General features: G+C 42.2%; 3 protein-coding genes across 12 annotated transcripts in view; all 3 read right to left on the bottom strand.

Moving 5' to 3' along the window:
• Positions 1-5,691, bottom strand: part of unc13a (unc-13 homolog A (C. elegans)) — a 43,236-nt gene extending 37,545 nt beyond the window's left edge. For all 9 annotated transcript variants that reach the window (XM_019897237.1, XM_019897240.1, XM_019897238.1 and 6 more), the window contains exon 1: positions 5,319-5,691. In XM_019897237.1, coding sequence (XP_019752796.1) covers positions 5,319-5,340 — 22 coding nt within the window. In that variant the 5' untranslated portion in view covers positions 5,341-5,691. The remainder of the gene's footprint in view (positions 1-5,318) is intronic.
• A 1,090-nt stretch (positions 5,692-6,781) lies between these two features.
• On the bottom strand, positions 6,782-13,170 carry hmg20b (high mobility group 20B). Of its 2 annotated transcripts, XM_019896834.1 has the most exons (9): positions 12,424-13,170; positions 12,068-12,162; positions 10,794-10,994; positions 9,722-9,842; positions 9,581-9,627; positions 9,030-9,099; positions 8,495-8,710; positions 7,480-7,612; positions 6,782-7,266 (listed from the first exon to the last, which is right to left on the bottom strand). In XM_019896834.1, exons 2-9 carry the CDS (start codon positions 12,146-12,148, stop codon positions 7,254-7,256), a joined length of 882 nt encoding a protein of 293 aa, XP_019752393.1. In that variant the 5' UTR covers positions 12,149-12,162; positions 12,424-13,170; the 3' UTR covers positions 6,782-7,253. The 2 variants fall into 2 exon arrangements, with proteins under 2 accessions (XP_019752393.1, XP_019752394.1); XM_019896835.1 differs by lacking the exon at positions 12,424-13,170 and having other exon boundaries at positions 9,030-9,096; positions 12,068-12,413.
• A 116-nt stretch (positions 13,171-13,286) lies between these two features.
• LOC109532160 (elongation factor 2-like) lies at positions 13,287-21,508 on the bottom strand. The gene is made up of 13 exons (XM_019896833.1): positions 21,378-21,508; positions 19,499-19,713; positions 18,874-19,055; positions 18,550-18,758; positions 18,154-18,332; positions 16,041-16,146; positions 15,582-15,834; positions 15,305-15,500; positions 14,859-15,225; positions 14,243-14,596; positions 13,987-14,169; positions 13,750-13,882; positions 13,287-13,651 (listed from the first exon to the last, which is right to left on the bottom strand). Exons 1-13 carry the CDS (start codon positions 21,378-21,380, stop codon positions 13,458-13,460), a joined length of 2,574 nt encoding a protein of 857 aa, XP_019752392.1. The 5' UTR covers positions 21,381-21,508; the 3' UTR covers positions 13,287-13,457.
• Between the last annotated feature and the right edge of the window lie 3,958 nt (positions 21,509-25,466).

The following is a 25,466-nucleotide window of genomic DNA, read 5'->3' as shown; positions in this document are numbered from 1 at the left end:
TATATATATATATATATATATCGGTATTTTTTTTTTCCTTCCCTTCTAACCATTTTTATAGTGCTTGTTCTCCTTATTAGCACTTTGTATGCTAGCTAATAGCATATCAGTTACAATCATAATACAAATCAAAGATTGTGCCCGTTTGGTTACCTTATTAGGCTAGCTACACCTTTATTTAGCTACACCTTTTAGTACAATATGCCAAAGTTTAATACGACGATAAAAAGTATCTATTGTTAATGTTACACCGCTCTCAAATTCTGGTTAGGGAAGATGGCCCACGTGTGGAACGTGGGTGGGTTGCATCAGGAAGAGCATCCGGCATAAAAACTGCGCCAAACATATCATGCATGTGACTGAATGTGACGAGCCCTGACAGTGGCAAGTTGCTTCTTCTTCTTCTTCTTCACTGAGAGGCGAAACACCTGCACATCTCTGCAATTCTGCAATGCTGGCTTAAGGCTTGACCCAAGTGCTGAGTGAAAAACTGAGAGGCAGAACCCTTTGTCGGCTTATGAACACACTCCACCCAAATAACCTCTGCTGGCATGAGACGCTTTAAAACCACAGTGAAGTCAAAGGCCCATTCATTATTCATTCTTATCCAATAGCGTCCTGGCGTTTAGAAGTAAGGCATTAATATTCACAGCGCTGACTTTTCATCCCTGCTGCTTGCCTTGTTTCACAGCCTTGATGCTTCTTTGACATTCAAGACGAGGCTTTGTGTTCCATTACGCCGTGTCCAAGCAAACAAGCAGCATTGTCATGATAGGATGCCTGAGCTTCAATCTCTGCAATTTCACATGAAATCTGTTTTTCTTTTGAACTGGTTACATAAACTGTGGTCAAACGAATACGCTCTCATCATAACCTTCATCCTGCCAGGCATAATTTTTTTATTTTTTTTTTTTAAACCAACCCATTCATTTTCCACCGAACTTGCAACGGAGCAAACGAACAATGCTAAACGCTAGTCAAGCACCCTGACATTTGTAAGTGTCCAATGTTGATGATGACAGCTGCATCCACTCAGACAGAAAGACAAATGACCAACTCTCGCTTCCTCACGTCTGCGATCTCCATTTTCATCACGGGCTTCTTCTACACTTTTCTCTTGTCTTCGACCCACGCTCTGGTTCGAATTGAAAAGGAGGGTCATCGCTGCTAACAAGTCGCTACAACAACAGAGTGCAACCATATTACCTCACTACCCAGAATGCATTGCCACAGAAACAACAAGGGTGACATATGGGAAAATAAAGTTTTGACAAAATGCTGGAAATTCTTTTTGAGACAAAAAAAAATCATATTAAGCAAATATCATGACACTCAAGGTTCTTTTTAACTTTCGAGTTTGAAAACAGAAAGATGGCTTCTTTTTTATTTTTCTTTTTTTTTCTTTTTTTTTTTTACTTTGGAAGCGCAGCATGCACGCTTTCTCCGTCGCCCCTCTTGACTTATTCATCAGAGGGATAATTGATGGGAGCATTATTATCTCAAGGGCCTTCTGGGGTGACACTACTAATTTAAGAGGCCAGTTTGTCTACAGTGATGTTGATGCTGCTGTGCTGTCACCGCCTGGGAAAATGACTCACAATGAGCTTCTTTGTCTTGATATATTGAGGCTAGTTGCGAACAGCAGATGCCCGACTCTCATCTTAATGCCGCAGCAGATGAGTGAATTGATTTAACTGGACAGTTTGAGAATGTATCCACTGTATTATAATGGTTTTTTTTGCTTTGTTCTGTCATGTACTGCATCAACTTGTATGTATTTTTATGGAGAGTATCCATTTACAAGTCAGGTAGACAACTGTACCTTTATGAAAAGTTACCACTGTATTTTGAATGGTGTGATGACTCAGTTGAGGTTGTCCAGATTTTCAGATGTGGAATTTTATGTATACCGTATTTTCCGCACTAAAAGGCGCACCTAAAAGCCTTCCATTTTCTTAAAAGCTCACAGCGCGCCTTAAAATTTGATGCTCCTTGTGTATGGTCATTACGTTAATATTTCAACCCCAAAATGGCTTCTTGCTCAAGACATGCTGACAACGCAAACTTAAGGCGATTGGTTACGCAGTTGAACACGGAAATAGAGCAGCGGCAAGACAGTTCAACGTTAACGAGTCAATGGTATAACTTGTTGTTGGTTAAGTGAACTGTGTCGCTGCTTTATTAAATAAGTTTGACTGACATCTGATCGTTATTTCTGTTGGCGTTTCCTTGAGCGTAGCTCCATCTAGTGGATGCATTGTAGATTGCGTCTTATAACGCTGTGCGCCCAATGTATGAAAAAAAATGACAAAATAGGCCATTCATTGAAGCTCATAATCCAGTGTGCCTTTTAGTGTGGAAAATACGGTATTTAAAAATTATTTCTACGTCTTACCAGGTTGCTTTGTAAAAAGTACAGAGATCCACTGTGAGCTTATGTTGTAAATAAAAACACACATTCATAATATTGTTGAAACTGTACTCATTTTTGTCAAGACATTCCAGATTGCTTGTATTATTTGAAACAAGATTTGCAATTAGATAATCTACAAATGTGAATATTTTTCAAATGTACTTGTATGAACCTGAAAAAAAAAAGTGGATTGCATAATTTATAGCTTCTTCGTCCACAAATATTCTGGTCTGGCTCAGTTGCAGATAAAATTATGAACGTGGCCCCTGAACTAAAATGACACTCCAGCCGCTAAATTGTCCACAGGTGTGAATGTGAGCGAGTCGTCGCTTCCATATGTCAGCCTTGTGATTGACAGGTAATCAATTCAGGGTGAGATGGGCACCGGCCCCCATGCGGTGCTGCAAGATGACACGGCAAGGATGAAAAGCAAAGCCTTTTCAAGAAACGCCAGACGCCATCATGCTGTTTTGCGACTAATTACAGTTCATGACATTTCGTGGGAATTTCTACTAAATTCTGATGAGAACAAGTTCATTTGCAGCCGAGGCGGTCACACGCCCTTGGCGGACGTAGCGTATATTCCCTGGAAGCTCCTTGCTTGCGTGCCTTTCCTTGAAACAGCCGCTAAATGGCAGATGCATCTCGGGCTGCACCCTTGTCAACACTCCTCCTCAAATGCTGCTTCCTCCCAAGGAGCCAGTCCTTCCTTCACCCTCCTCCTCACCCTCTCCTACGAGCTCCCGCTGCCATGTGGTGAGCGCGCACGTGTGCACCCTTCCTCTGCCTTTCTCTCATGCTCCATTAATCTCTGTGTGTGAGCTGGCACAGCGAGCTGCATCCCCAACTCTAAAAATAACCACTTCAGCGTGACAGGGTTGGGGGGGGTGCCGGAAAGGCGGATGGAGGGTAGGAGTGGGATTTGGGGGAGGGATGGTGAGAGCGGGGTGGTGGGGGGGTGAGCACTCGCAGCTTGAAGGCATATAGGACTAAAGCAGCACTACTGGGGAAGCAGAGAAGGGATGAGTGCAAAATTCAGCAGAAATTGCTGATTCCGTTGCAAGATCTCATTTTCTCAAAAAAAAAAGAGGAAATCCAGGGTAATGAATGCAATCACATGTGGAGTAGCTCAAGCAATGCATATTTCCTGAGATGGTCCACTTAAGATGCTACATCCTGTTCTGTAAAATCGACAGTGCAATGGAGGTGGACAGCCGTAACGTATTCCACTTGATAGCTACTAAAAGCTTCTCTCACCTCGACTTATTATTGCTGTTATGTAAAACACTCTTACAAAACTCTCGGCAAAATGTACACTATACAGAGGTTGAGAAGTGCAATGTACACTATATCCACCCCTCGCCCACAGCATTGCTGAAAAATCGAATGGGATCCAATACAAGAATTGTCGCAATAATTCGGCCTTCCTTGAACCTCCTAGACTAACTTGACTTCGATGACTACTAAACATTTATATTGGTCATTGCAATCAAATTACATTACAGGGCTATTTTTTTCCCTCATCGAAAGTCATTCTAATGTGGATATATGCTGAGTCTTTTTGATGTCCATGTCGGTTAGTAATAATGTAGCATCATGTAGCCCACATCAAAATGTGCTTATTCGGCTTTTGTGACAACACAATCCATCGTATCAAAGTCAAGTTGATATGTCACATTTCTGTCTACAATGTTTATAGCGCCTGAAGCCGACTGACATAAAACTCAATTTAGCTTAACCTCGGGCCTACAACAGAGCATCATGATGAGAATCCAGGAGTACTGAGAGACCGAACGGGTTGCCATGCCAACACGAAGGACATAAAGGCACCAGGCTGAATCTTGAACCTGGCATCCGTGCAATGTGCAGCTCAGGAGTCTTAAAGATGGAAGAGTTTCATAAAGGTTGAGCTTCTTCATACCTCCTTGGAGACTTCAGAGAAATGAAGATAACGGTGTGTCGGAGGTGCAAGACATCCAAAACAGGCTGCATAGGGGTCTTGAGGAATGGAGTTGGGCACCCTTGGTTTACTAGAATGCCAATTACTATTGTTTGGTTCGTAAACTGTAAACTATCCATCGGTGTAACTATGAGTGTGAACGGTTGCTTGTCTATATGTATCTTGCGATTGAACAAAAATAAAAATAATAGTAAAATGAGGTTCACATAAAGTATGCGTTTAACGTTTATTGAGTGATTGATTAGGTGTGATTGTGAGCGCGAATGGTTGTTGTTTATATGTGCCCTGTGATTGGCTGGCAACCAGTTCAGGGTGTACCGCGCCTACTGCCCGAAGACAGCTGGGACAGGATCCAGCGCGGCGGCAACCCTTGTGAGGATAAGCGGATTTGAAAACGGATGGATGGATGGATGAGTGATTGATAAATTTAAAACTACAAAGCAATAAAAAAATTGATTACACAGCGTTTTTTTTTTTTTTTTTTTAACCTTATCTATTGTACAAATGAGTCAGGCAGTCTGTCGTTTTCTAAAAATCAAATGTGGCCCTCGAGAGCCTAAAAGTTTGCTCACTCCTGCTTTTGAATGCTCGCAGAGCTGAGGTCTCACCTGGTATGTCGACATCATGAACGAGGACCTTTTGAACTCCCGAGTTTTTGTTTGACTTTTGAGCAAGATCTTTCTGTGAAGTGGACCACTACGGTTGAAACCAGGACACTCAGACCTTAAAACCATTCACTTCCAGTATGTGCCTGGACTGACGCGAGAGTGGGTTGCATCTTGTTTTAGAGCATTTGATTCCAACTCCATAAATCAATGTTGGTAGTGCTACCATAATTGCAGTGAAATCTATTCCAGTCTTTTTGTTGGAACTGATGTTTCAACACACATGACTAACATGAGAACATTAGAACGCTGTGACAAATGTCTTTAAAAAATGTCTTACCCCCAACACACAGCAAGGACATCTCTCGAAAAGGCTTTTTGGGTCAATTCCCGGCGTCTTGGCTGCTTTCCCAGTGACCGTAAAACGCCGCCTTCGAAGCGGCGAGAGAGAGGAGACACGTCCGCCTAGCAGCAGCAGCAGCAGCACCTCCACCACCACCACCGCGGCCCGACGGGTGTCACGATGCAACACATGAGTGGGAATTTCTTCCCTCTTAGCCTGACGGTGGGCACAGAGGTCCACCCGTCGTTAATTCAAAAGCTAAAGAAGACGAGGTGTCCGTGCGCTGAAATGGTCTTCTCTTTGCCCGTCTCAGCTCTCAGCCATCTTTGTCGGGCTTTCAGAACCAGCGCTGAGCCCACAGCTCCCTGTCTCCGAAGTGACGTCACAGCAGCGTGGCGGGAGAAGGACGTCAAATTCTGAGCACCGCCCTCGGATATTTTTTTAGCACGTGACCATTTAGCCTGCTTGTCACTGACACGAATCAGAAAACAGCAAGGGGAATTATTTTTATTCAGCTATTTACATTTTTAATAAATTGAAAATATTAACAGGTGCTTATTTAAATTGAAACAACGAAGGAATAAGTGTTCAGAGGGTAAAATTTCCAAATTATATATGTGTATTTATATATATATATATATATATATATATATATATATACACACACACACACACACACACACACACACACACACACACACACACACACACAATATTTTGATCATTGGTTGATTGAAATCAGGGGTCCCTAAGTACAAACGGCCCTCTTTTTGGACAAACCCAAATATTCACAATTGATACGGTTGGTGTTTGGCTTTCTGAAAAGTATTTTCCCATGTGTTTTATAACTCCATATAAATACGTTAATGTAGTGTGTAATGTATGTGTAATAAGTTTCACGTTTTTAATGTATCTTTTTTTATTGTGTTACAATTTATTGAGAAGCACGTGGAGCTATTATGTGCAGAATTAAACAAAAAAAAAGTAAACTCATTTACATTAACATTACAAAAAGACAAATATGCACGGGACTTGAGTGTAGCCCAACACTGCCTTCTGCTGGAAGTCCTTATTAAACTGACCGAAATGGTGCCTCTCCATATGATACAACTCTATTTTTGTGGTACTATACCTGCACAATAATCTAATGACATACAAGAGCTAATTATAGACAATATCATGTGTGTACATTATCTTTATTAATTATGTGATTGTACTAGTATTTTGTTTACAGTATTTAAATTCGGGGTCATAATATTCGAAAGTCAGTGACAGTCCAACAGTACCTCTACTATAACCACAATAACAAACATTGTCATAGTTATTACCTCTTAAAAACTCATCTTTAGTTTTGTGAAGAATTTTAAAATGCAGTCATTTTAATATAATTCACGTGTTGGATCTCAATAGAAAGTGTAAAGTGCTCAGTGAGTGTGTGACGATGATAAAGATGACAGAGACAAGCTTGTCTACCTTATATTGGAAATATTTTCAGCACAGTTTCAAACAGCATTTTGGTCAAAATACAAATAAAGTTCACACCAAATAAAAGTTGATATGACAAGATTTCATGATCAAGCACAAAAGCATAATCGAGGATTCTTGTAGTTATTCTAAGTAACACTGCACACAGATGATCCCAGCCACCGATGCCACATGGCATTACTTGTAAACTCCTCATTATTGACAAAGTAAACAGAGAGTACGCTTTATAAAATAGTTTCTGCACACTTTTAACAAAGTCACACATTTGTGCTGAAGTCGGAGTGGCTGCACACTTCGACCGACGTGTTCATGGCACTGCCCTTTCCATCCCCCGAGAAGTCCGCACCCATCGGCCCAGATGGTGTGGATTGCAGACGACAACACCTTGCCTGAAACTCCACGGGTGCAGGAATGACTTGGGGAGGTGGGAGGGGTTGTGCAGTTGTCCTACAACTTCTCACTTGAAAACATAAAATACGTATTTGGAGAACACATCACATTTCGTGTGGGCGACATATGAAAATTTTACTTTTGGAGTGTTTTGATAGTCTAAATAGCTGAAGCTCCAACCAGACAAGCGGTTGGAAAAACAAAGGCTTCTGCGCGGACTGCTTCAGAGTATGTGGTTTTTGTGTTTGTGTCTGTGACAGAAAGTCAGAAATGAGCAATCTACCTGTCCAGGTGAGAGAGGATATCGCAAAGCTGCGTAAACAAGGCCCGGTGCTTGTGAGGGTTCCCTTCGAGCGCACCGCTGAGACGACTGAGATACGAATCCAGGTTTCCGAGGGTTGCTGTCTCGCCTGTGCCTGTTTTAAGACAGAGTGGATGGAGTGGATGCTCTGCCCGCACTTCCCGCCCTCTGCCTCTGCCCGACCCCTGCCTCCTGTCACAGACTATGACCCTCCCCTCATCGTCTGACATCTGCGTATTGCACAATGCACTCCCTCACTTTACCCAGAATAGCCACAAGTGCCATTGTTTATGTTGTTTATATTGTCTATACTGTTCACATTACATTACATTAGCTGCTATCTTGTCTTAGCTGTGTGTTTAATGCACAGCATGTTTGCACTGAGGATTAAGAGGAAGAAATTTCATCTATGCTGCATGTCGTACATAAAGCATATTTGACAATAAAGATGATATTGAACCTTGAAAAACTGGTGCAACTCCTCTGAATTGAAATCAGCAACATTTTGCATGCTTCCTTTGCAATGCTTTTCCTGGCTTTAATTACACTGGTGGCATGTGAAAGAATCACTGAATTAAATAGTCAAACTGTGCAAAACGTTACAGTTGATTCAACTTTTTTTTCAGTACAGATACATCTACTTAGTACTGGTCATTTGTATTTACCTTTGAAATATAATACACACTCTTTGAGAACTGTTTAGAACAGTTTCATGCTTGGGAAGAGTCAAATATGTTTTGTACTTATAAACAGCTCCAGAGTATTAATAATGCAACTATGCATAATGTATAAGTAAATTTTTTGGCTACGTTTTAAAACGTACTAAACCAAAGCTGATGTTGATCTCTTGTCCCATATTCATCTTGTGACATCAAACACATATGTATGTTTTCAGTCAACAGCCAAAATAAGGAAGTGGCTTCACAGTTCCAATACTTTTGGAGTGCTGTCTACGTCAAAGAAGTACTTTAAATGAGGCGACGCAGTGAGTGCTAACCTGGTAGCGGCACAGCAGACAGACTATTGACCAGCGTGTGTTTAATGGCCAGCAAGTGCTGATGAAGAGCCTGCGTGCGCTTCTCGTCCTGGCTCAGCTCCGCCTCCAGGCGCTCTTTGGCGTTGTACATGTCTTTGATGTGCCTTTGCAGCACCGCGTTCTGCTCCTCGAACTCCACGTTGGCCTTGCGAAGTCGACGCAACTCCGCCTCTCGTGCTGCGGTCCGATTGAGAAAACAGACGATCATGCAATCGAAATGATGAGTCCATCTTAACTTCCAGGTGGATTTGGAATGGTTTAAAAAAAATACAGAGGCTGGATTTAAGAAGAATATCCAGCGCCATGCATTTTTCCCTCTTTTATGGTGCTATGACCCAGATGCGAATTGTGGACAATTGTGAATTGTGAAAAAGTGGACAATACTGGACTGGTCACCACTCAAGAGCAGGGACCATTCAGGAGGAACAGATGTAAGCCATGTAAACCATGACAACTACAGACACTCCTGAAAACAAATATTTTACTTGTTATTTACCTTTGTTCTGATCGAGGAACTCCTCTGTGAAGATCGGGATTTCAAAGCGGCTTGGGAGCTCAGATGTCTGTTGGGGGGAAAAAAAAGAAAAATCAAGAAAAAGGATGGCGCAAGCTCACTTAATGGAGGTTAGAAGGTGCTCTGACTACCACAGCAGCTGTTGCCACACTTATATTAAACTAATTAGCCACCTCCTGATCACAAACATCACATTGTTAATTGTTACTTGGAACAGAGGGTCCAAAAATAATCTTGGGTGAGCCATATGCTGTTTCACCAAGTCAAATATATAATTATTGTCTAATTTCATGCAGCAGCTTGTTCAGGTGAATTTCCATACTGATCAAAAAGTTTGCATACTTGACTGAAACCGTTGTGGTTGTAGGTTTCAGTTGTGTTGAACTACACGGAATCACAGTAATAAGAAACACTCCAACATATACAGCTGTTTTGACCCGCTCATAAATGTGTCTCAGTGTGCTTCTGTGCAATTGGATTACGCATCGCTAAATAAAGCGAGTCTCTGGGCGTGTGAAGGGAGTGCCACACACCTTTGGCAAGCCTGAACTGGCACTGATGATTACAGATGGATTGTCCTCTGAAAGAGAGATCCTGTTTGAGTACAAGTGCACAAAACACAGGGAATGTGGTGCTTTGCATGGCGCATGCAACAGAGACAACTTGGTAGCCACCTTTCTTAATCCTCTTGTCTTGTATCTTAGTGCTAGTGATCTGATATGCCTCCGTCTGATGATATTCCTTCAGTTCCTGGGCATACTGCATCTTCTCCCGCTCCGCCTCGTCCAGATAACGCTGCAAATTCACACTCAATATGACTCCCAAACATGAAAGAAGACATGTGCCATTTTCCCACAGATTAAAAGTTCCCCAGCAGTCTTTATAAAATGTGAATGACGCAGGACAGGGGCGACGGACCTGGTTGTGCAACTGGATTGTGGTGGGAGTGGCTGTGGTATGTAAACTCTAAACACCTGTCGCAGTCTAGTGCACGTGAGGTGACAGCCCATGAAGTTCACGAGGTCTTAAGAATTGTTTCTAGCCTTTAGAGAGTGGCCCCAAACAAAGCAACCTAAGGCTGTACAATCCTCTCCGAAGGTTTCAGAACAGCAGGGTGAGACATTCATACTTTGGTCTGACTGTAAATGTCAGAGTTGGCTTGCTTAAAACAATGGTTCTCTCTCCTCTGTCTCCTCTTCAGCAGGTAAAATGCATTGTTAAAGTAAAAATAAAAGTAAAAAATAAAGTATTTTTGCTGACTTGAAAAATAGGTGGCTTCAAACAAAAGGGGCTCTGTCCTGAGTTGTTTAACATGTTTTGATATAAACACCAGGAAATAAAAAGTAGAATTCTGAACTTTTGTCTAATGTTCATCTTTGGTTTAGAAACCCCAATGTCTTCGGTATACAACACATCCAAAGGAATTGACTTTGCCCTTCCAGTACTTTTGGAGGAGACTTTATGGACACATGCAAGTGAATTGTCACCATCTGACATGCACAATAAATAAATGTCAGAGGTGAAAGAAGACTTTTTTTTTCCAAGTAAACTAAGCGTGACATTTACAGTCAGACCAAACTCTGAATGTCTTAAAAGGCACATTTTCTGACAAAAACAGTTTACAAAAGAGTGACTTGGTAGTGTAATTCCACACTCGATGGGTGGGCAGGCACACCGGAGACCCAAATATGTGTCACTAAGCAAGTCAATATCCCCTTTAAGGGGCTTTGGATTGATTGAAATTACCTGTTTGTCATTTGGCGCTAATCGTGTCCATTCTGCTCCGAGCCTCTTGGTGATTTCCGGGAAAGGGAGGTCAGGATACCGGGCGCGCATCACTTCCCGCCGCTCATTCAAAAAGCGGACATACCCGGTGACCGGCGCCTTGGGACCATTGGGAAGCACTTTTTTCCTTTTCTTGCCCTTGGGCCAACCTCTCTTCTTAGGCTGCGATGAAAGTAAGCAACATGAGGGGAGTAGTAGACTCAAGCAACTTCGCTTTTCTCATTAATGTACTGCAAATCTGATAGGATGACTAAAACAATACTGGTCAACACATTTTTAAATCAGAGACGCAAGTAAACGTTTCTAGATTTTTTTTTTTGCGCTGATGTTTAATGACAATGAACATCATAACCCTGATATTTTCGGTTCGCCAGATGAGGAAAAGATTCCATGCTTTTTAAAACGTTTATGAAATCGAAAATTGTCTATCTCAAACTTAGAAAAGAAGACAAATAGACTGTTTTTGACACAAGTTTCTGCTGCTGCAGTTTTTTTTTTTTTTTGTCCTGGTGCCGGGTCATTTTCATTGTTTGGTGATAAACCCATGCGGTCTGGGCTTACCATTGTATGCATGGCACAATTAAAAAAATAAAATAAAAAATTCCATGTCATTGTCAATGGTCAATAAATACTTCTGGACAATGCCCAATAATATTATATATATATGTAAAGTCAATATTATGCATACTAACTTATGTTTATTGTTATTAATTGGACAATCTGCATGCATAGCATGCTTCAATAATATTAAACTATTGTTGACATTGCAGAAATAGTACTGAAGCATTAGAAGACTCCATTTATTACATTCAACATACCAACGGTAAACATCTTAATCTTCAGGTTTTTGTTGTTGCTTACATTAAAGATGTACTAATGTACTAGTTAACGCAGCGCCTTGAGATATGGTCATGCTCAATTAACACCATACGAACTGTTTTTTTTTTCAATTTAATTGATTTATATCTGAACTTTAATTGTTTTGCATGTAAATATTTGCTGTAATTATTACTTTACGACTGCCTAAGCATAGGCTGATGATGGACTACGGCGCGTTCGGATTTAAATTCGGTCGTCGCCGTTGGAACGGAACTACGTCGTAAACCGAGGACCCCCTATAAATGCACCCTAGAACGAACTAATTTTAATTACATTATTGCACATTGGGAAAAGTAAAATAACAGCGGCCAGCAAGTCAACGTTGGAGGTCCAGTTTATTAAAACAAAGCGCCCACCTCATCTTGAGGCTGTTCTGTGGATTGTGAGGCTCTTGGCTGCTGCGGAGCATCATTCTGCTCCTGTTTGACGCCACCCATGATCTCTGTCAGTCCTGTTGAAGTGCAAACGAAGCAAATCCAGTCAGAATTACGCCACGTCCCGTCAGAGTGGGAACAGTAGATCAAACTTGAATAAAATCAAAGTGACACCGTCCCCCGCATGGACGCCGCTCTTCGTTGCTAAACAGCTTGCTAGCATCCAGTGTGGCTAATTGTGAGACAATATACAGGAAAAAAAATATACGGGGTGGGCGGGGAGAACGATTACAAAAACAAGCAGACACAGAAAATTGTATTCTAATAAAAGGACTTACAAGAAAAATGCCGTTGAATAATTATTTTATAATTATTACTCCGTTTAAATAATTATTACTCCGTTCACGGGGAAAAAAAAAACTAAAACAGGAAGACAAGCCAAGCTGGCACGCGATTGGTTCATTTCTTTCATTCTGATTGGTTGATACAGTCACTCCTCATTGTTAAGTATGATCACCGTGCCTCTTCAATGTATTACGTTGCTTAAAACGAAATTTCTCGGAGTCAGTCAAACGTGGGAGTTATGACTTGACGAATACATCAAGTCGTACGATATACAGTAGTACAAACATATCGCTGCCCCCAGTAAGTAAATAATAGTTTCTAACATTTGAAGACGTATCGGTCAAGATCAATAAATAAGATCAGACCTGGTTTTCCCTATTTAGGAGCAGGATTCAAAATGGCGTCGATTGCGAGTGAATGTGTACATCTAAGTAGATCTATCAGGCACACAATTTAGAAGTGATTTCAGAGTCACGTCAATTTTAACTTTGCTTATGACATCTACATTAGGCCTATATCAATGTTAAGGAACAATGTTTACGTTGGAAAGAGGAATTTAAGTTGCTTTTCGTTTTTTTTGGTTAGCAGTTTAAGCGTAGCAACCAGCAGTTTTCACTTAAATTTGACAAACTGCTTTCAGCATAACAAAAAGAAATAAAAGAACATTGAAGCAAATACAGACTGCCACCTAGTTACAGCTTGCGTGATTGTAGCAAATAGTACATTGATACAATTCCCAACATGTATCAAGAGAAACATGAATACAGATGGCCAATAACAGATTCTTTGCAACTATTGTATCATGGGACAGGATGTGACAATGTGATTGGGAGTTGAAAAAGAAAAACACATCAGATGGGTTTTATTTCCTTTTATTCGTTTACAATTTTTTGTTAGGTTTATCATTTATATTGTCAATCCTTTTGGCAAACCTTGGTGCTCACTGTGTTCTGTACAGTCCGGTCCCACAGTGCAGATTACAAGTGTGGGGAGGAATGAGGCAATAAGCAAATAGTGGTCCAGGCTTTTACAATTTGTCCAGGTAGTTGTCCAAGGCTGGGACACCTTCTTTGAGACCCTTGCGTTTACGCGTTTCAGTGACCACAACACCAGGCTTGGAAGCAGGTTCCAATGGGTTTCCAGGGAGGATCTGCCAATGGTCAAAGACGCACTGGGGGAAGGCCTGACCACCGGTATTGGAACGAAGGTCAGCTGTAAAACCTGAAAACAGAACCATGATACATTAATAAGGACATTGTCAAAGGTGCGGTAAAAGCAGTTACTGGGTGGGGTTTTGGCTGCTTTGCAGGAACCCTTACCAAAGGACTCCATGACAGGCAGGTAGGCCTTGATGACAAACATGGGTGTACCCAGAACTCTGGCCTCCTCGAACACGTGACCACGCCTCTTGGTCAACACCCCATAGATTCCACCCATCGCAACCTCGGGACACTACACAGAGAGGAAAGCAACACGTGGAGTTGTAGTTTATTAGTTATTCCAGATATCAGGAGATTTAATATTGCCATGGTGCCAAGTATAAATTCAAGACTGACCTGGATTTCCACCAAATAGACAGGCTCCATCAGTCTAGGCTCAGCTGTGAGCTCGCAGGCGTACAGAACTCTGCGAGTGGTGGGCATAATCTGGCCACCACCGCGGTGGATAGCATCTGTATGCAGGGTGACATCATGGATATCAAAGCGAACCGCACGCATGTTCTCTTCACAGAGGACACCCTTAAGACAAAAATTAAAATCAGGACCAATTCAAGTTTTGATTCACACTACGTTAACAAATTGTGTCCCATACCTCCTTGACAGCCCACTGAAAGCCCGCGACAACGCTGTCCTTTATCTCATTGAGGTACTGCACACCCTTGGTCACATCCACCAGCAGGTTAGGGCCAGTTCCGTCAGGTCCAAAGCACCAGATCTTCTTGCAATCTGTGGCTTCCCACTCGTACTTGTCTGCAAGGTAGCGAGCACGGGCCTTCATCTCCTGACGAGCGGTGACTTCTCCCTTCTCAATGTCCTCGGCCAAACCGTCCTCTAAAGGCCGCGCCCTCATGAACAGACGGTTGTGCTTGTTTGGGGACTTGGACAGACATGTGACCGAGGACTCTGCGCTGACGGTCTCCCTGTAGGACACTACGGGCTCAGATTTCTAGAAAGAAAGACACCAGTTTGGGAATATGAAGACAGTCATAAATGCAGCAGCTCATCTGTAAGCATTTGGAGGTTTGAAACCGGAGTGCAAATGTGAAGAGAGCCCTGCTGCAGCCAAGTTGTTCAAAAGTAATAGTCTGGTTCCTGGCTACTGTCTGGGTGCCATTGAACAAAGCACCTGGTGCGCAACACAACACGCACAGCATACTAATTTGAATTTCACCCCTGAAAGAATTTTTTTAAAAATAAATAAAACTCACCTTGAGTGGGATGCAAGCATGGTCCTCCTCAAGATCTTTGAGGCAGATCTCCAAATGGAGCTCCCCGGCACCCGCAACAATGTGCTCTCCAGACTCCTCAATGATGCACTGCACCATGGGATCAGACTTGGACAGACGCTTTAAGCCCTCCACCAGCTTGGGGAGATCAGCCGGATTTTTGGCTTCCACGGCGACTCTCACCACCGGGCTGACGCTGAACTTCATCACTTTCATGTTGTGTGCCTGCTCAAAGGTGGTGATGGTTCCAGTCTTGACCAGGAACTGATCCACACCGACCAGACCCACAATGTTGCCACAGGGCACGTCTTCAATGGGCTCCGTGTAGCGACCCATCATCAGAATGGTCCTGGAGAGGAAGGAGGGGAACAATTTAATATTTGAACAACACTCCCCCAACAAAATTCAGGTCAGGTGTGGAAACAGACCTCTGGATCGGTTTCAAGTAGAGATCCTCTTTCTTTCCAGGTGTGTAGTTGGGCCCCATGATACGTACTTTAAGACCGGTAGAAACGGTTCCAGAGAAGACACGGCCAAAGGCATAGAAGCGTCCCTTGTCGCTGGTGGGTACCATCTTAGAGATGTACATCATCAGAGGAGCCTTTGAGTCACAATTCTTGATACCTGAAAGAAAGGATCAGTCGGACAATCCAAGGGAGAGGAAAAAAATGTGGCCGTTACATTAAACAATGGGACTCATCATACCCATGGCAGCCTCATCTTCATCGGGTCCTTCGTAAAGCAGCTCGCAACGGTACTTCTGGGCAGTGACGGGGGATGGCAGGTGGATGGCGATCATCTGAAGGAGGGCCTCTCCAGCTGGCAGCCAACGACGCATCACGGCCTTCAGCAGGGGCTTGCCCTCTTTATCCTTGTCTTCAGTGTCCAACTTGATATCCAGCTTCTGGATCAGCTTGCTAGTCTCCTCCTTCTTGAAGTTCATGATGGCATCAAATATCTGGGGATGGATAGAGGACATTTGTCAAATCCGAACATTGCAACCAAAGAAACTTTAAACACACTCACTATGTGACCTACTCAGACACAAGGCAATCATCAGAACTGTGAATCAGGTCAAAGTGAAGAATGTAAATGAAGTCATCACTTGCAGGTATTAGTGCCAACATGGAGTTCAATCTCAGTAACTGCACAATTAATCTTTACCTTGAAGATGGGATCAAGGATAAGATGAACGAAGCTGCGAGGGATCCTCTTTCCGTCCGCTGTAGCTGGTGACTTGGAAAATTTTCCAGTTGCTGGGTCAAAATACCTTCAAACATAAAGCATGCCATTCAGTCCACAAAAACCTTTTACTGCTTTCAACGTCCGCCAGGACGAGGAACACCTGCTGGATTTGCAGTTTGCCCAATTGCAATCATGGTAATAGAAATGACCAGTTAAGATGCATGAGATGAAAGTTGCACTGGGTGGAAAAAATATCCTACAATTCAACCAGAACTCTGGCAGCCACAGATTAGTTTGTAGCCACCAGTAACAATCATAAATCAATTAGTCCTCTGTACAAAGCCCACCTCTTCGAGGAATCAATGTCTTCCCTTCCAATCAGAAATCCCAGAATGATCACTAAAACAACTTGAAAGACTTTGCCAAAGGTCTTTAAAAGGAACTCCGACTGTAATGCCGTTTGCTCTCTCTGATTTATTTGGTTTTCGAAACATTACTATACGACAGATTTTCTAAAATAATTTCCAGTTTAGTGTATTTTGTAGAAACTATCAGGATAAACACCGGCATTTCTTTTGCATGTGCCATGCATTCAGTGCGGTTTCTACCCTTTGCCAAACAAAGCAAATCAAATGCAAACTACTACTAGGTAGCATCAGTGGGAAGGGGGACAAAGTGCCACACTGTACAGCTTTAGGATGCCATTTTCAAATCAAACCAGAATAAAGAAAGTGAGGTAAGCCTCCAAAACTTTCCTTTAAAAAAAAAAAATAAAAAAAATTAAAGAGGAATTCAACTCGAAAATGTTCTATGCGACCCAACTAGTCTAGCACTGTATTCCGATTAATATTGCATGTGTTAAGTTGTGAAAATCCGCCAATTTATACATCTCAGGGGGTGGCCATTTTGCCACTTGCTGTCGACTGAAAATGACACCACAGCTGCTCAGGGCTCAGGTAACGACCGATCGGGGCTCGGTTTTTGAATGTGACATGACCGAATTAAAAAAATAAATTAATTAATTAAAAAAAAAAAAAAGTGAGGCGTGATTGGTCATTCCCTGAGCAACTGTGATGTTTTCAGTAGACAACAAATGGCCAACTCGATTGAGGTGGATACTTAAATTTTTGTTGCTTACCTCATATTCCCTGAATGCATTATTAATCAGTATGTTACTGGGGGAGCATCGAAAGTGTTGTAAAGAACATTTTTGACTTGCTTTCCCCGCTAAGGAAAGAGGGGTGTGGGGGGCCCACCTGCCCAAAAGACCCATGGCTGTTGCCCTTGTCTTATGAGAGAGCACACTGGTGTGTCTGGCGATGAATGATGGGTACAACCAAGGGCAGTGCCTTCCATATTTCCTCACATGGAGCTTAAATACCCACGAGTGACAAATTATAACTGCGAAAACATGAAAAACAGAAGGTGTTGGACACATACCTGGACCATGCTTCTTTAGTAGCTGCAGCTATATACAGCTCTCACACGGCAAATTTTCAGAGGAGGAAACTAACAATGCAAAATGCCAGTGAAGCAGGCTGACATTTGCAAGTGTTCAACACCTACCACTTCATTCTCATCAACAAGCAGCTACCACAAATACACAACTGAAAACAACCACCTCAAGTTTTCTCATGTCATGACAACGCCTCTTCTTGGCAATACAGTAGGACAATTTGTTATTGTCTGCCGCACCCGCATTCTCCCAACTCCAACACCAGCAAAAGTGCTTGAGGAGCAGAAGCTTGAAGCTTTGGGATTCCAAGGCCAACAGCAGCCGACAAATTGCCATGGATTTCACATTTCTGCCAAGAGCAAAGTGCCAAAATACACCCCCCCCCCCAGCGGTGTGCAAACCTGGTCCCCAATGAGAAACATCTCACTGGTGAGAATTGCTTGCCATCAAAGCATTCTCCACCAAGTACCAATTTCTGCCTTTCAGGGAGATCAAACACACTACATTTTGTCACCCGGTGCGACCCAACACCCGGATGGATCACCATAAAGTTCACTACCTACAAATTTGTCAGGAATCGCATTATTACTCCCTCTTAATGTAATCTTAGTGACCACCTATGACTAGTGCTCTTACCTGTCACCCCACAGCTTCTTCATCATGTCTTCCACCTTCTTGGAGTGCTCAGCAGGTGTCATCTCCGTTTTGCCCTTGGCAGCAAACTTGGCTGCATACATCTCAGCAAATTGCTTGAGAGTGAATGCCCAGCCGTGGAGGCCAGAGCCAAAGCCAACGGTGCCGATGACTGGATCAACCTGGAAACAAGCAAATAAAAACATCAATATTTACAAAACATTTGTGGAGCTCTCTAAGTGAAATGCCCATTTTTAAAGTTAGAGTGTTAAATTTGATTGCTTTGAGGTAGAGTGGTACAAAAATGGAAAACTCAATTGTGCTTTTCCCCATTTGCACTCATGGGCAAAAAAAAAAAAAGTGTTTAAAAACAAAATATATAAAATAAAACCCACACACCTGGATATTACCCATGGGTCCATCCTCTTCACCATAAGTGGAAATGATGACATTGACGTTCTCGACGATACGCTGGAAAGTGCTGTACAGGTCATCGGGGTCGAGCTGCAGCTCCAACAAGGCACGGTCCATTTTGTTCATCATCAGGACAGGCTTGATGCGCTCACAGATAGCCTGACGGAGCACCGTTTCCGTTTGGACGCACACGCCTTGTAAAGAGGGACAACAATAAATGGCATTAAATATTTTTGCACATTACCACACTGACAGTAATGGGGATGCATCACTGCAGACGCACTTGCTTCTGCATTTTGTTCAACTTACCAGAAACGCAGTCAACGACCACCAGGGCCCCATCAGTGACACGCAGAGCAGCCGTCACTTCAGAGGAGAAGTCGACGTGTCCGGGAGAGTCGATGAGGTTGATCAAAAAGCCGGAACCATCCTTGGACTGCTTGATGAAGGCCAGGTCATTATCACTCAACTCGTAGAACATGGAGATGGCGCTATAATAGTAGGGACGCAATGTGAAAACAAGCAATACAAAAACCCAGCGTACAGTTTGTGCAATAAATTTTTTTCTTCTGAAAAACGTCTCCAGAGTCAAATAAGAATCATCTTTGATATGACAAGAAAAATCCACAAAACTACAATGCAGTGATGAGCAAAAGGACTATTTCTGTGACTTTTGTGTGTGTGATAAACACACAGAGGAAAATTTAATGTGAAATAATTGCGCGCCGCGCGACGTAGCACCCAGTGCTCGGTTTTATGGTGGCAACAGTTTAACAGATTCATTGTTTTCAAAATTAGAACCCGGAAGTCACCCAGAGTCGTGGAACAGGATCAGATTGAGCACAACGTTGGCAGTCCAATATGTCACATACACAACTTAAAGGGCATTTTTGCACTTCTGGACCGAAAGAACAATGAAAAAAAAAACACTTACGTGGACTTGATGGTAATGCAACGTTCCTGTTCGTCCTTCCGCGTGTCGGTGAAACGGGTCTCCCCAGCACGGGCCGAGGCGATGATACCAGCCTTCGACACGAGGGAGTCCGTCAGGGTGGACTTGCCGTGATCGACGTGCGCGATCACGGACATGTTACGGATGTTGGCCTTCTTGTCCATGATGGCACGGATCTGGTCGATTGTAAAGTTCACCTGCAGGGACAAAAACAGATGAGCATGTGGATGTGAAAAAACTAAAATATTTGCACTTTACAGCTGAGGCAGAAGTCTTCACACTGTAGTTAAGAACGGATACTTAACTGTCAAAATAAATAAATAAAAATGGATAAAATCCCGACTCAACATCTGTACTTAAGAAAAACGGTACTGAAATGTACTTCAACAACAAAAAACAATAATGGTATGTCCCACAAGTATTTTCCCTCACAAGCAGATATAGTGCTTATATTCAGATAAAATAAAAATCACATAACATGTCATGTGAAGAGATGGCTTTGGCTCAACTTATTCCTCTCAAAACATTGTGTCCCATCGCATTGCAAACATTGGCGAATCATATAATGCAAAAACAAAGCAAACGATGATTGAGAAAACCCACAAATCAAATGGTATGGTTACACGTTTGAATGCCAGAAGCTGGTGGTTTCAGCTTGGCTCAACAATACCCAGGAATTATTAATCTACCTCACAACAAACTTTCAATTCTCTTTCATATGAATTGAGAACATAACGCTCTAAGAGTCTTGCCATTCTTGCTCTCTGGTTCACATTTCTGTGTCACTGCCATCCCGTTATCTCGGCCGTACAAGATCCCAAGACTTCAATCAGAAATCACTTGCCTCCGTGTATGTTTAAGGTCATGTTGTCAAAACACAGGAAGAAGCAGAAGGTAGCGCTGTCTATAATCAAATGTAGGGAGTACAAATAAAACCACGATAAAGACACTCTAGCGGTGATAAATTACGCTCATTGTGTTACAAACTTGACTGATTTTCTTCTATTTACCCAATTCCATCAATATAGAACAGAAGAGGGGTGCCAAGGTATAATGTGGCATTCTCCGGTCATTTTGAAATACTGTAGTGCACATTAAGCCACCTCACCAGCAGAGGGGAGGAAAAAAATGCTCTGACGCATAATTTTCGAGTCGGGGCGTTGTGAATCCGCGATCACAAGTCGTCAAATGTGCATTTTTTTCAATAAGATACTTCGGCGGCCTCACATGCCTTAGTTTTCAACTTGAAACAAGGGGCGTTTGACGCAAACATCTGACACCCAGTATCAAATGTCGGTATACCGGCCACGTGTACAGACTTTGACACAATGCTACGCGTTAGCATTAGCAAGTCATCTCAACGACGTATCCTACGGGACGGTGACAATAGGCCCGAGGGTTCCCAAACCACAGCAGCCACAACAGCAGCCATTTCGGCCGACGTGAATGTCTACGGGACACGACAGCCGGAGGTCGATTGAAGTCAGTTTGGCGTTTCCTACTACCATCAGCTGTCTGGGCCGTTTAAGGCAGTGCACAAAGAATCCACGTATGCCGGTTTATCAGTAAACCGCCGCTCCAATTACAGGCCTAGGCGACAAAACGGTAACACAACCGGGAAACACACCACTTTTCGCATTCAACGGGTTATCAGATCAGGCGGGCAAGTTTTCCCGAGACTGCTTGGCCTTCAAAAGGGTGAATTACAACAAGATGGTTGCCAGTTTTCATCGGTGAATGATCGACGCCCAATACCGCTGGCACGCAAATTAATATCTTCTCAGCGCGGTAATATTAACGGTGAGAACACCTCGCCGTCTTACGTATTCCGCAATAATTCACAAAAACGAATTCAACTCACCATTTTGGCGGATGGTTTTGGATTCGCTCGGTGGAGAAAACGCCGACAGCAAATATTACACTGCCCACCACACGAGGGCCTAGGCAGGGAAGAGAACGCTGACGTCAGACGAACTGTATATATACCGCGTACGTCAAGTTGATGGCGTCATCACGCCGTGGCGCAGCCGCACTGAGGTTTTGTTCAGTTCAGCTCGTAATGAATCATTTTGTCCAGTAGATGGAGTTGCGGCATAATATGGGACAACCTTTTCAGTGAATGATAGTTATGGAGACAAACCAAGCACACTATGATTTATTAATTCTACACTAGTAAGAATAATCCATCTATTCATTTTCTATATTGGTCACATTAAGGTCGTAGGAATAATAAAATTGTACATAGGGATTTAGTTTTTGTTCCAGTAGGTTATTCAATTTCTCATCTGAGTCTGTCCAAATACAAAATTTATACATGACAAATAATGCAGTGCAACATAGTATAGATTAAAAAAAATACTTTTACACAATATGCATTGCCATTGACGGAGTGAATGTGAGTGTCAAGGCTACTGGTTTGGAGTGGACAAACAGGAAGGAATTATTAAAAGGAATAAAAAATGGCCTGATTTGATGTCCCCGCACCAGATATGCTTGTCCATAGCCTTGTGCATGCAGAGTAATTGCTGATGACAAATGTCAGGCAATTTAGCCTGAGTAATTAACAATGAATTGGAATGACATGATATCCAAGGGATACGACTTTTCCAAGCTTTGGCCTGTGGGTAAATTATACACAATGGCATATTCGTACATATCCTCTATGAGGGTCAATTTGAAAATAAAAATAAAAATGAAAAAATAACAATATTAAGAGGAACAAACTATAGGAATAATATATTACAATTTAGAAGTTGTCATGTTTTTTCTCTCTCAAACAACTTCTGGTATCACAGGAATCAAGTTATAATATTACAACTCAAAAGTATGAGAGAAAAGTTGTCATCTTACAATAATACTTTGGAGCATTGCATATTTTAAGAATACCATAATGAGGACAAAAAGGATGGGCTATTTTTCAAATACAATTCTCAATTTTCCATCAATTTTCCAAGACTTACCTCTCAATAAAAAGAAGAAGAAAATAAAACAGAAAAACAACTATACAACAATCAAGTCATAAAATGACACATTGCATCTGTCTGATGTGATCGAGCAACACGTCATGCAGGCTGGTGAATTTTGTTGTTTCTGTTTCCTCTCTGACTCACTCTATTGACTTTATTGAACCTTGCAGTTGTTCACAAATGTCACCTACTCACATCAATGATCATCATAACTTACATCTCAGTAATTAGTCACGAGTGTCCATGAGGAGCTACTTCATTAGGAGCCCTCCGCGTGAGCCAGTGAGACATTTTGACCAATCCAAACACTCTACAAAATGGGATGACTGATTCACACATTTTGCATTACGGACAAATGGGGGCAGATGAGGCACACGAGGTTGAAAAAAGTGTGTTAATTAGCTTTAAAATTCAACAAAGGATATTCATGCCTGTCTTAAAAATATATACATACATTTTTTTTTAGAAATTGCATCTCCAAGTGATGGATTTTTTTTCCCAAAATATTGACTCAAAGTGTTTTGTTGGAAATTTATATTTTCACCTTCGAGACTGCCCGCATTTTTGTCTCTGGCATGTTTGACCGTGCTGTGACCTTCAAGTTGTAATGGATCCGGAGCTCTTCAGCGCCAAAAAATTAAGATCAACAGTGTGTTGATTTGTAAGTGTGAGAAATTGTAAAAGAAACCCACAAACAGATATTTCTGTATTTTGTCTCCCCTCGGATAACAACACTGCTACATTCTTGCACCGATACTCACATTTCCTTCAGCACAACATCCACTGAAGTAACACGCCCCGCACTCAAGCATCGTACTTTTTTTTTGGGTGGGTGGGGGTGTGTGTGTGTTTCTCGGCAATGATCCTGCAGCTTTTAAGACGCGCCTTGTCAGTGCCGGAAGGGGTTTTGGGTTGTCATTCTACTGTGTGTTTACTGACAGTCAACCTGCAACATCCATCACATTCCACCCAGTTTTTTTGAAAGGTCACACTTGCATGTTTTCACTCCGCACTTCCGCACTCACATTCGCCTCTTTGGAGACGCTCCCAAGTGGCACTTCTGCTCCAGCTTTGTCTCTGCATTTGTGCCTAGTTTTTCACTTACACTGCACCTTCTGAGGAAAAAAAAAAAGCTATGAACAGATTATGTTTTGTGAAAAATGAGGCCTGGTATCAACGTCTCCATTGAAAATAATGTCAAGTGAATTCAATTGTTTGAACCATTTGCTAACAGACAGTGTTTAAAAACAGCCTTTTAGCTTTCTTAAATCGCATGCTTGATATCCATTCATCTGTTTTTTTTTTTAAATCATGCCAATTGCAGGGCGCATTTGACAAACACCTATTCACACTCACATTTATGATATTTTGTGCCTTCAGTGAAAATTTGGATTGTGGTCGGGAACCCGGAGGTTCTTCTGTGTTGCGAAAGAGCAACACTGTTAGTGATAAAATCATTTCCCAGATGACATTTGCAAAACAACAAACCGCTGGACATGAACTAAAATGAAACAAAGAAAAAAAATGGAATCGTTTAAGGATGTGCACGTATAGAAATGTCAAATCCATTTTTTTTTTTTTTTTTAAACCAAACAGACACTTTTTCTATTTGAAAGGAAAGGATCAGTCCATACATTTGAGTAAGAGCTATTTATAAATCTCACTGGATATGAAACTGAATGGGGATTGGGAATGTGGCAGACGTAGCATGAAGCAAATGGGAATAAAAAAGCAGCCTCTTCCTTTTTCTTGACAAGCTCAAACATTTGCCGTATAAAATGAATAAAGCGACAACTATTGTTTTTTTTCTCTGAATCATCCATCCATCCATCCATTTTCCGATTCGCTTTCTCCTCACAAGGGTCGCGGGGGGTGCTGGAGCCTATCCCATCTGTCTTCGGTCAGTAGGCGGGGGACACCCTGAACCGGTTGCCAGCCAATCGCAGGGCACACAGAGATCAACAACCATGCACGCTCACACTCACACCTCGGGACAATTTTGAGCGTTCAATCAGCCTGTCCTGTTTTTGGAATGTGGGAGGGAACCGGAACCCCTGGAGAAAACCCACGGGCTGAACATGCAAACTCCACACAGCAAGGCCGTAGCCGGGATCGAACCCACGACCTCTGCACTGTGAGGTCGACGCGCTAACCACTGGACCACCAAGCCGCTCTTTTCTGAATCAGTGAACTAAAATTTAATTGTATAATGAGATGAGAACTGCTCGTCCTCCGTATTGAAGCCAACCAACCTCCGGCACCTGTAAACCAATATACCGGCCCAGGATACTTGGATTACATTCTAACAATTCCTCTGTAAGTATAATTTGTGAGTCGTCAAGTTTTACCACGCAGGGAGTAACTTATCAGAGGTTACCTCAACCTTTCGGACAGCCATCAATCAATAAAATACACCAAAACAATCACATATGAGTCATGCCTTCTAGGTTTCTCGGTAGAATTTCCCAAGTGAATCGCTAACATACAAACATTGTCCGTGATACATAACTGCTGCTGAGAATATGAAGCGATTTTTATTCAACAATGTCATCAGGTCCGGTAAAGTGAATTTCGCTTGTATTTAATGGTGTGCACAGTCCATTTGTAGCGGTTGTTATCAGAAAATATACGTGGGGACAAAATAGATAGAGTAATCACAAAAGAAGATAAGCATTTTATCGCTGCGCGCCGCTGTGAGCGTAAATAGCAGCCCAACAGCTCTTTGAACAGCATGTGTCAGTGTGCCACAAGGCATTTCCTTCTCCGACATCTTGCTTTCCTAATTGAAAATGATGGAACAAAATTACTTACTGTTACATGAATACAAATATGAATGTAGGGCAGACACGTACATGAATAAAATATTTTTTTTTCAAATGTGCTCTACTGTCCTCATGCTTTTCTGGTTCACACTTATGAAAATATGATAATTGAGATTTTTTTTTCCAGTGAGCTGCCCCTCAACACTCATTCTTCAATGCTTA

Source organism: Hippocampus comes, unplaced genomic scaffold, assembly GCF_001891065.2.
Source record: "Hippocampus comes isolate QL1 unplaced genomic scaffold, H_comes_QL1_v1.1 scaffold22, whole genome shotgun sequence".
Classification (NCBI taxonomy): Eukaryota; Metazoa; Chordata; class Actinopteri; order Syngnathiformes; family Syngnathidae; genus Hippocampus; species Hippocampus comes.
The sequence above is the reverse complement of the archived record's forward strand: the minus strand, read 5'-3'. Positions and strand labels throughout refer to the sequence as shown.

Coding starts and splice junctions, on each gene's coding strand:
- hmg20b (XM_019896834.1), bottom strand. CDS start 12,148: ATGGGTGGCGTCAAACAGGAGCAGAATGATGCTCCGCAGCAGCCAAGA. Junction 9,100..9,580: donor CCAGTTCAGGCTTGCCAAAG/GTGTGTGGCACT, acceptor TTTTCCCCCCAA/CAGACATCTGAGCTCCCAAG. Junction 8,711..9,029: donor GTTCCTCGATCAGAACAAAG/GTAAATAACAAG, acceptor ATCGGACCGCAG/CACGAGAGGCGGAGTTGCGT.
- LOC109532160 (XM_019896833.1), bottom strand. Junction 14,170..14,242: donor TTCAGTGGGCTGTCAAGGAG/GTATGGGACACA, acceptor TTTTGTCTTAAG/GGTGTCCTCTGTGAAGAGAA. Junction 13,883..13,986: donor TCTATTTGGTGGAAATCCAG/GTCAGTCTTGAA, acceptor CTCTCTGTGTAG/TGTCCCGAGGTTGCGATGGG.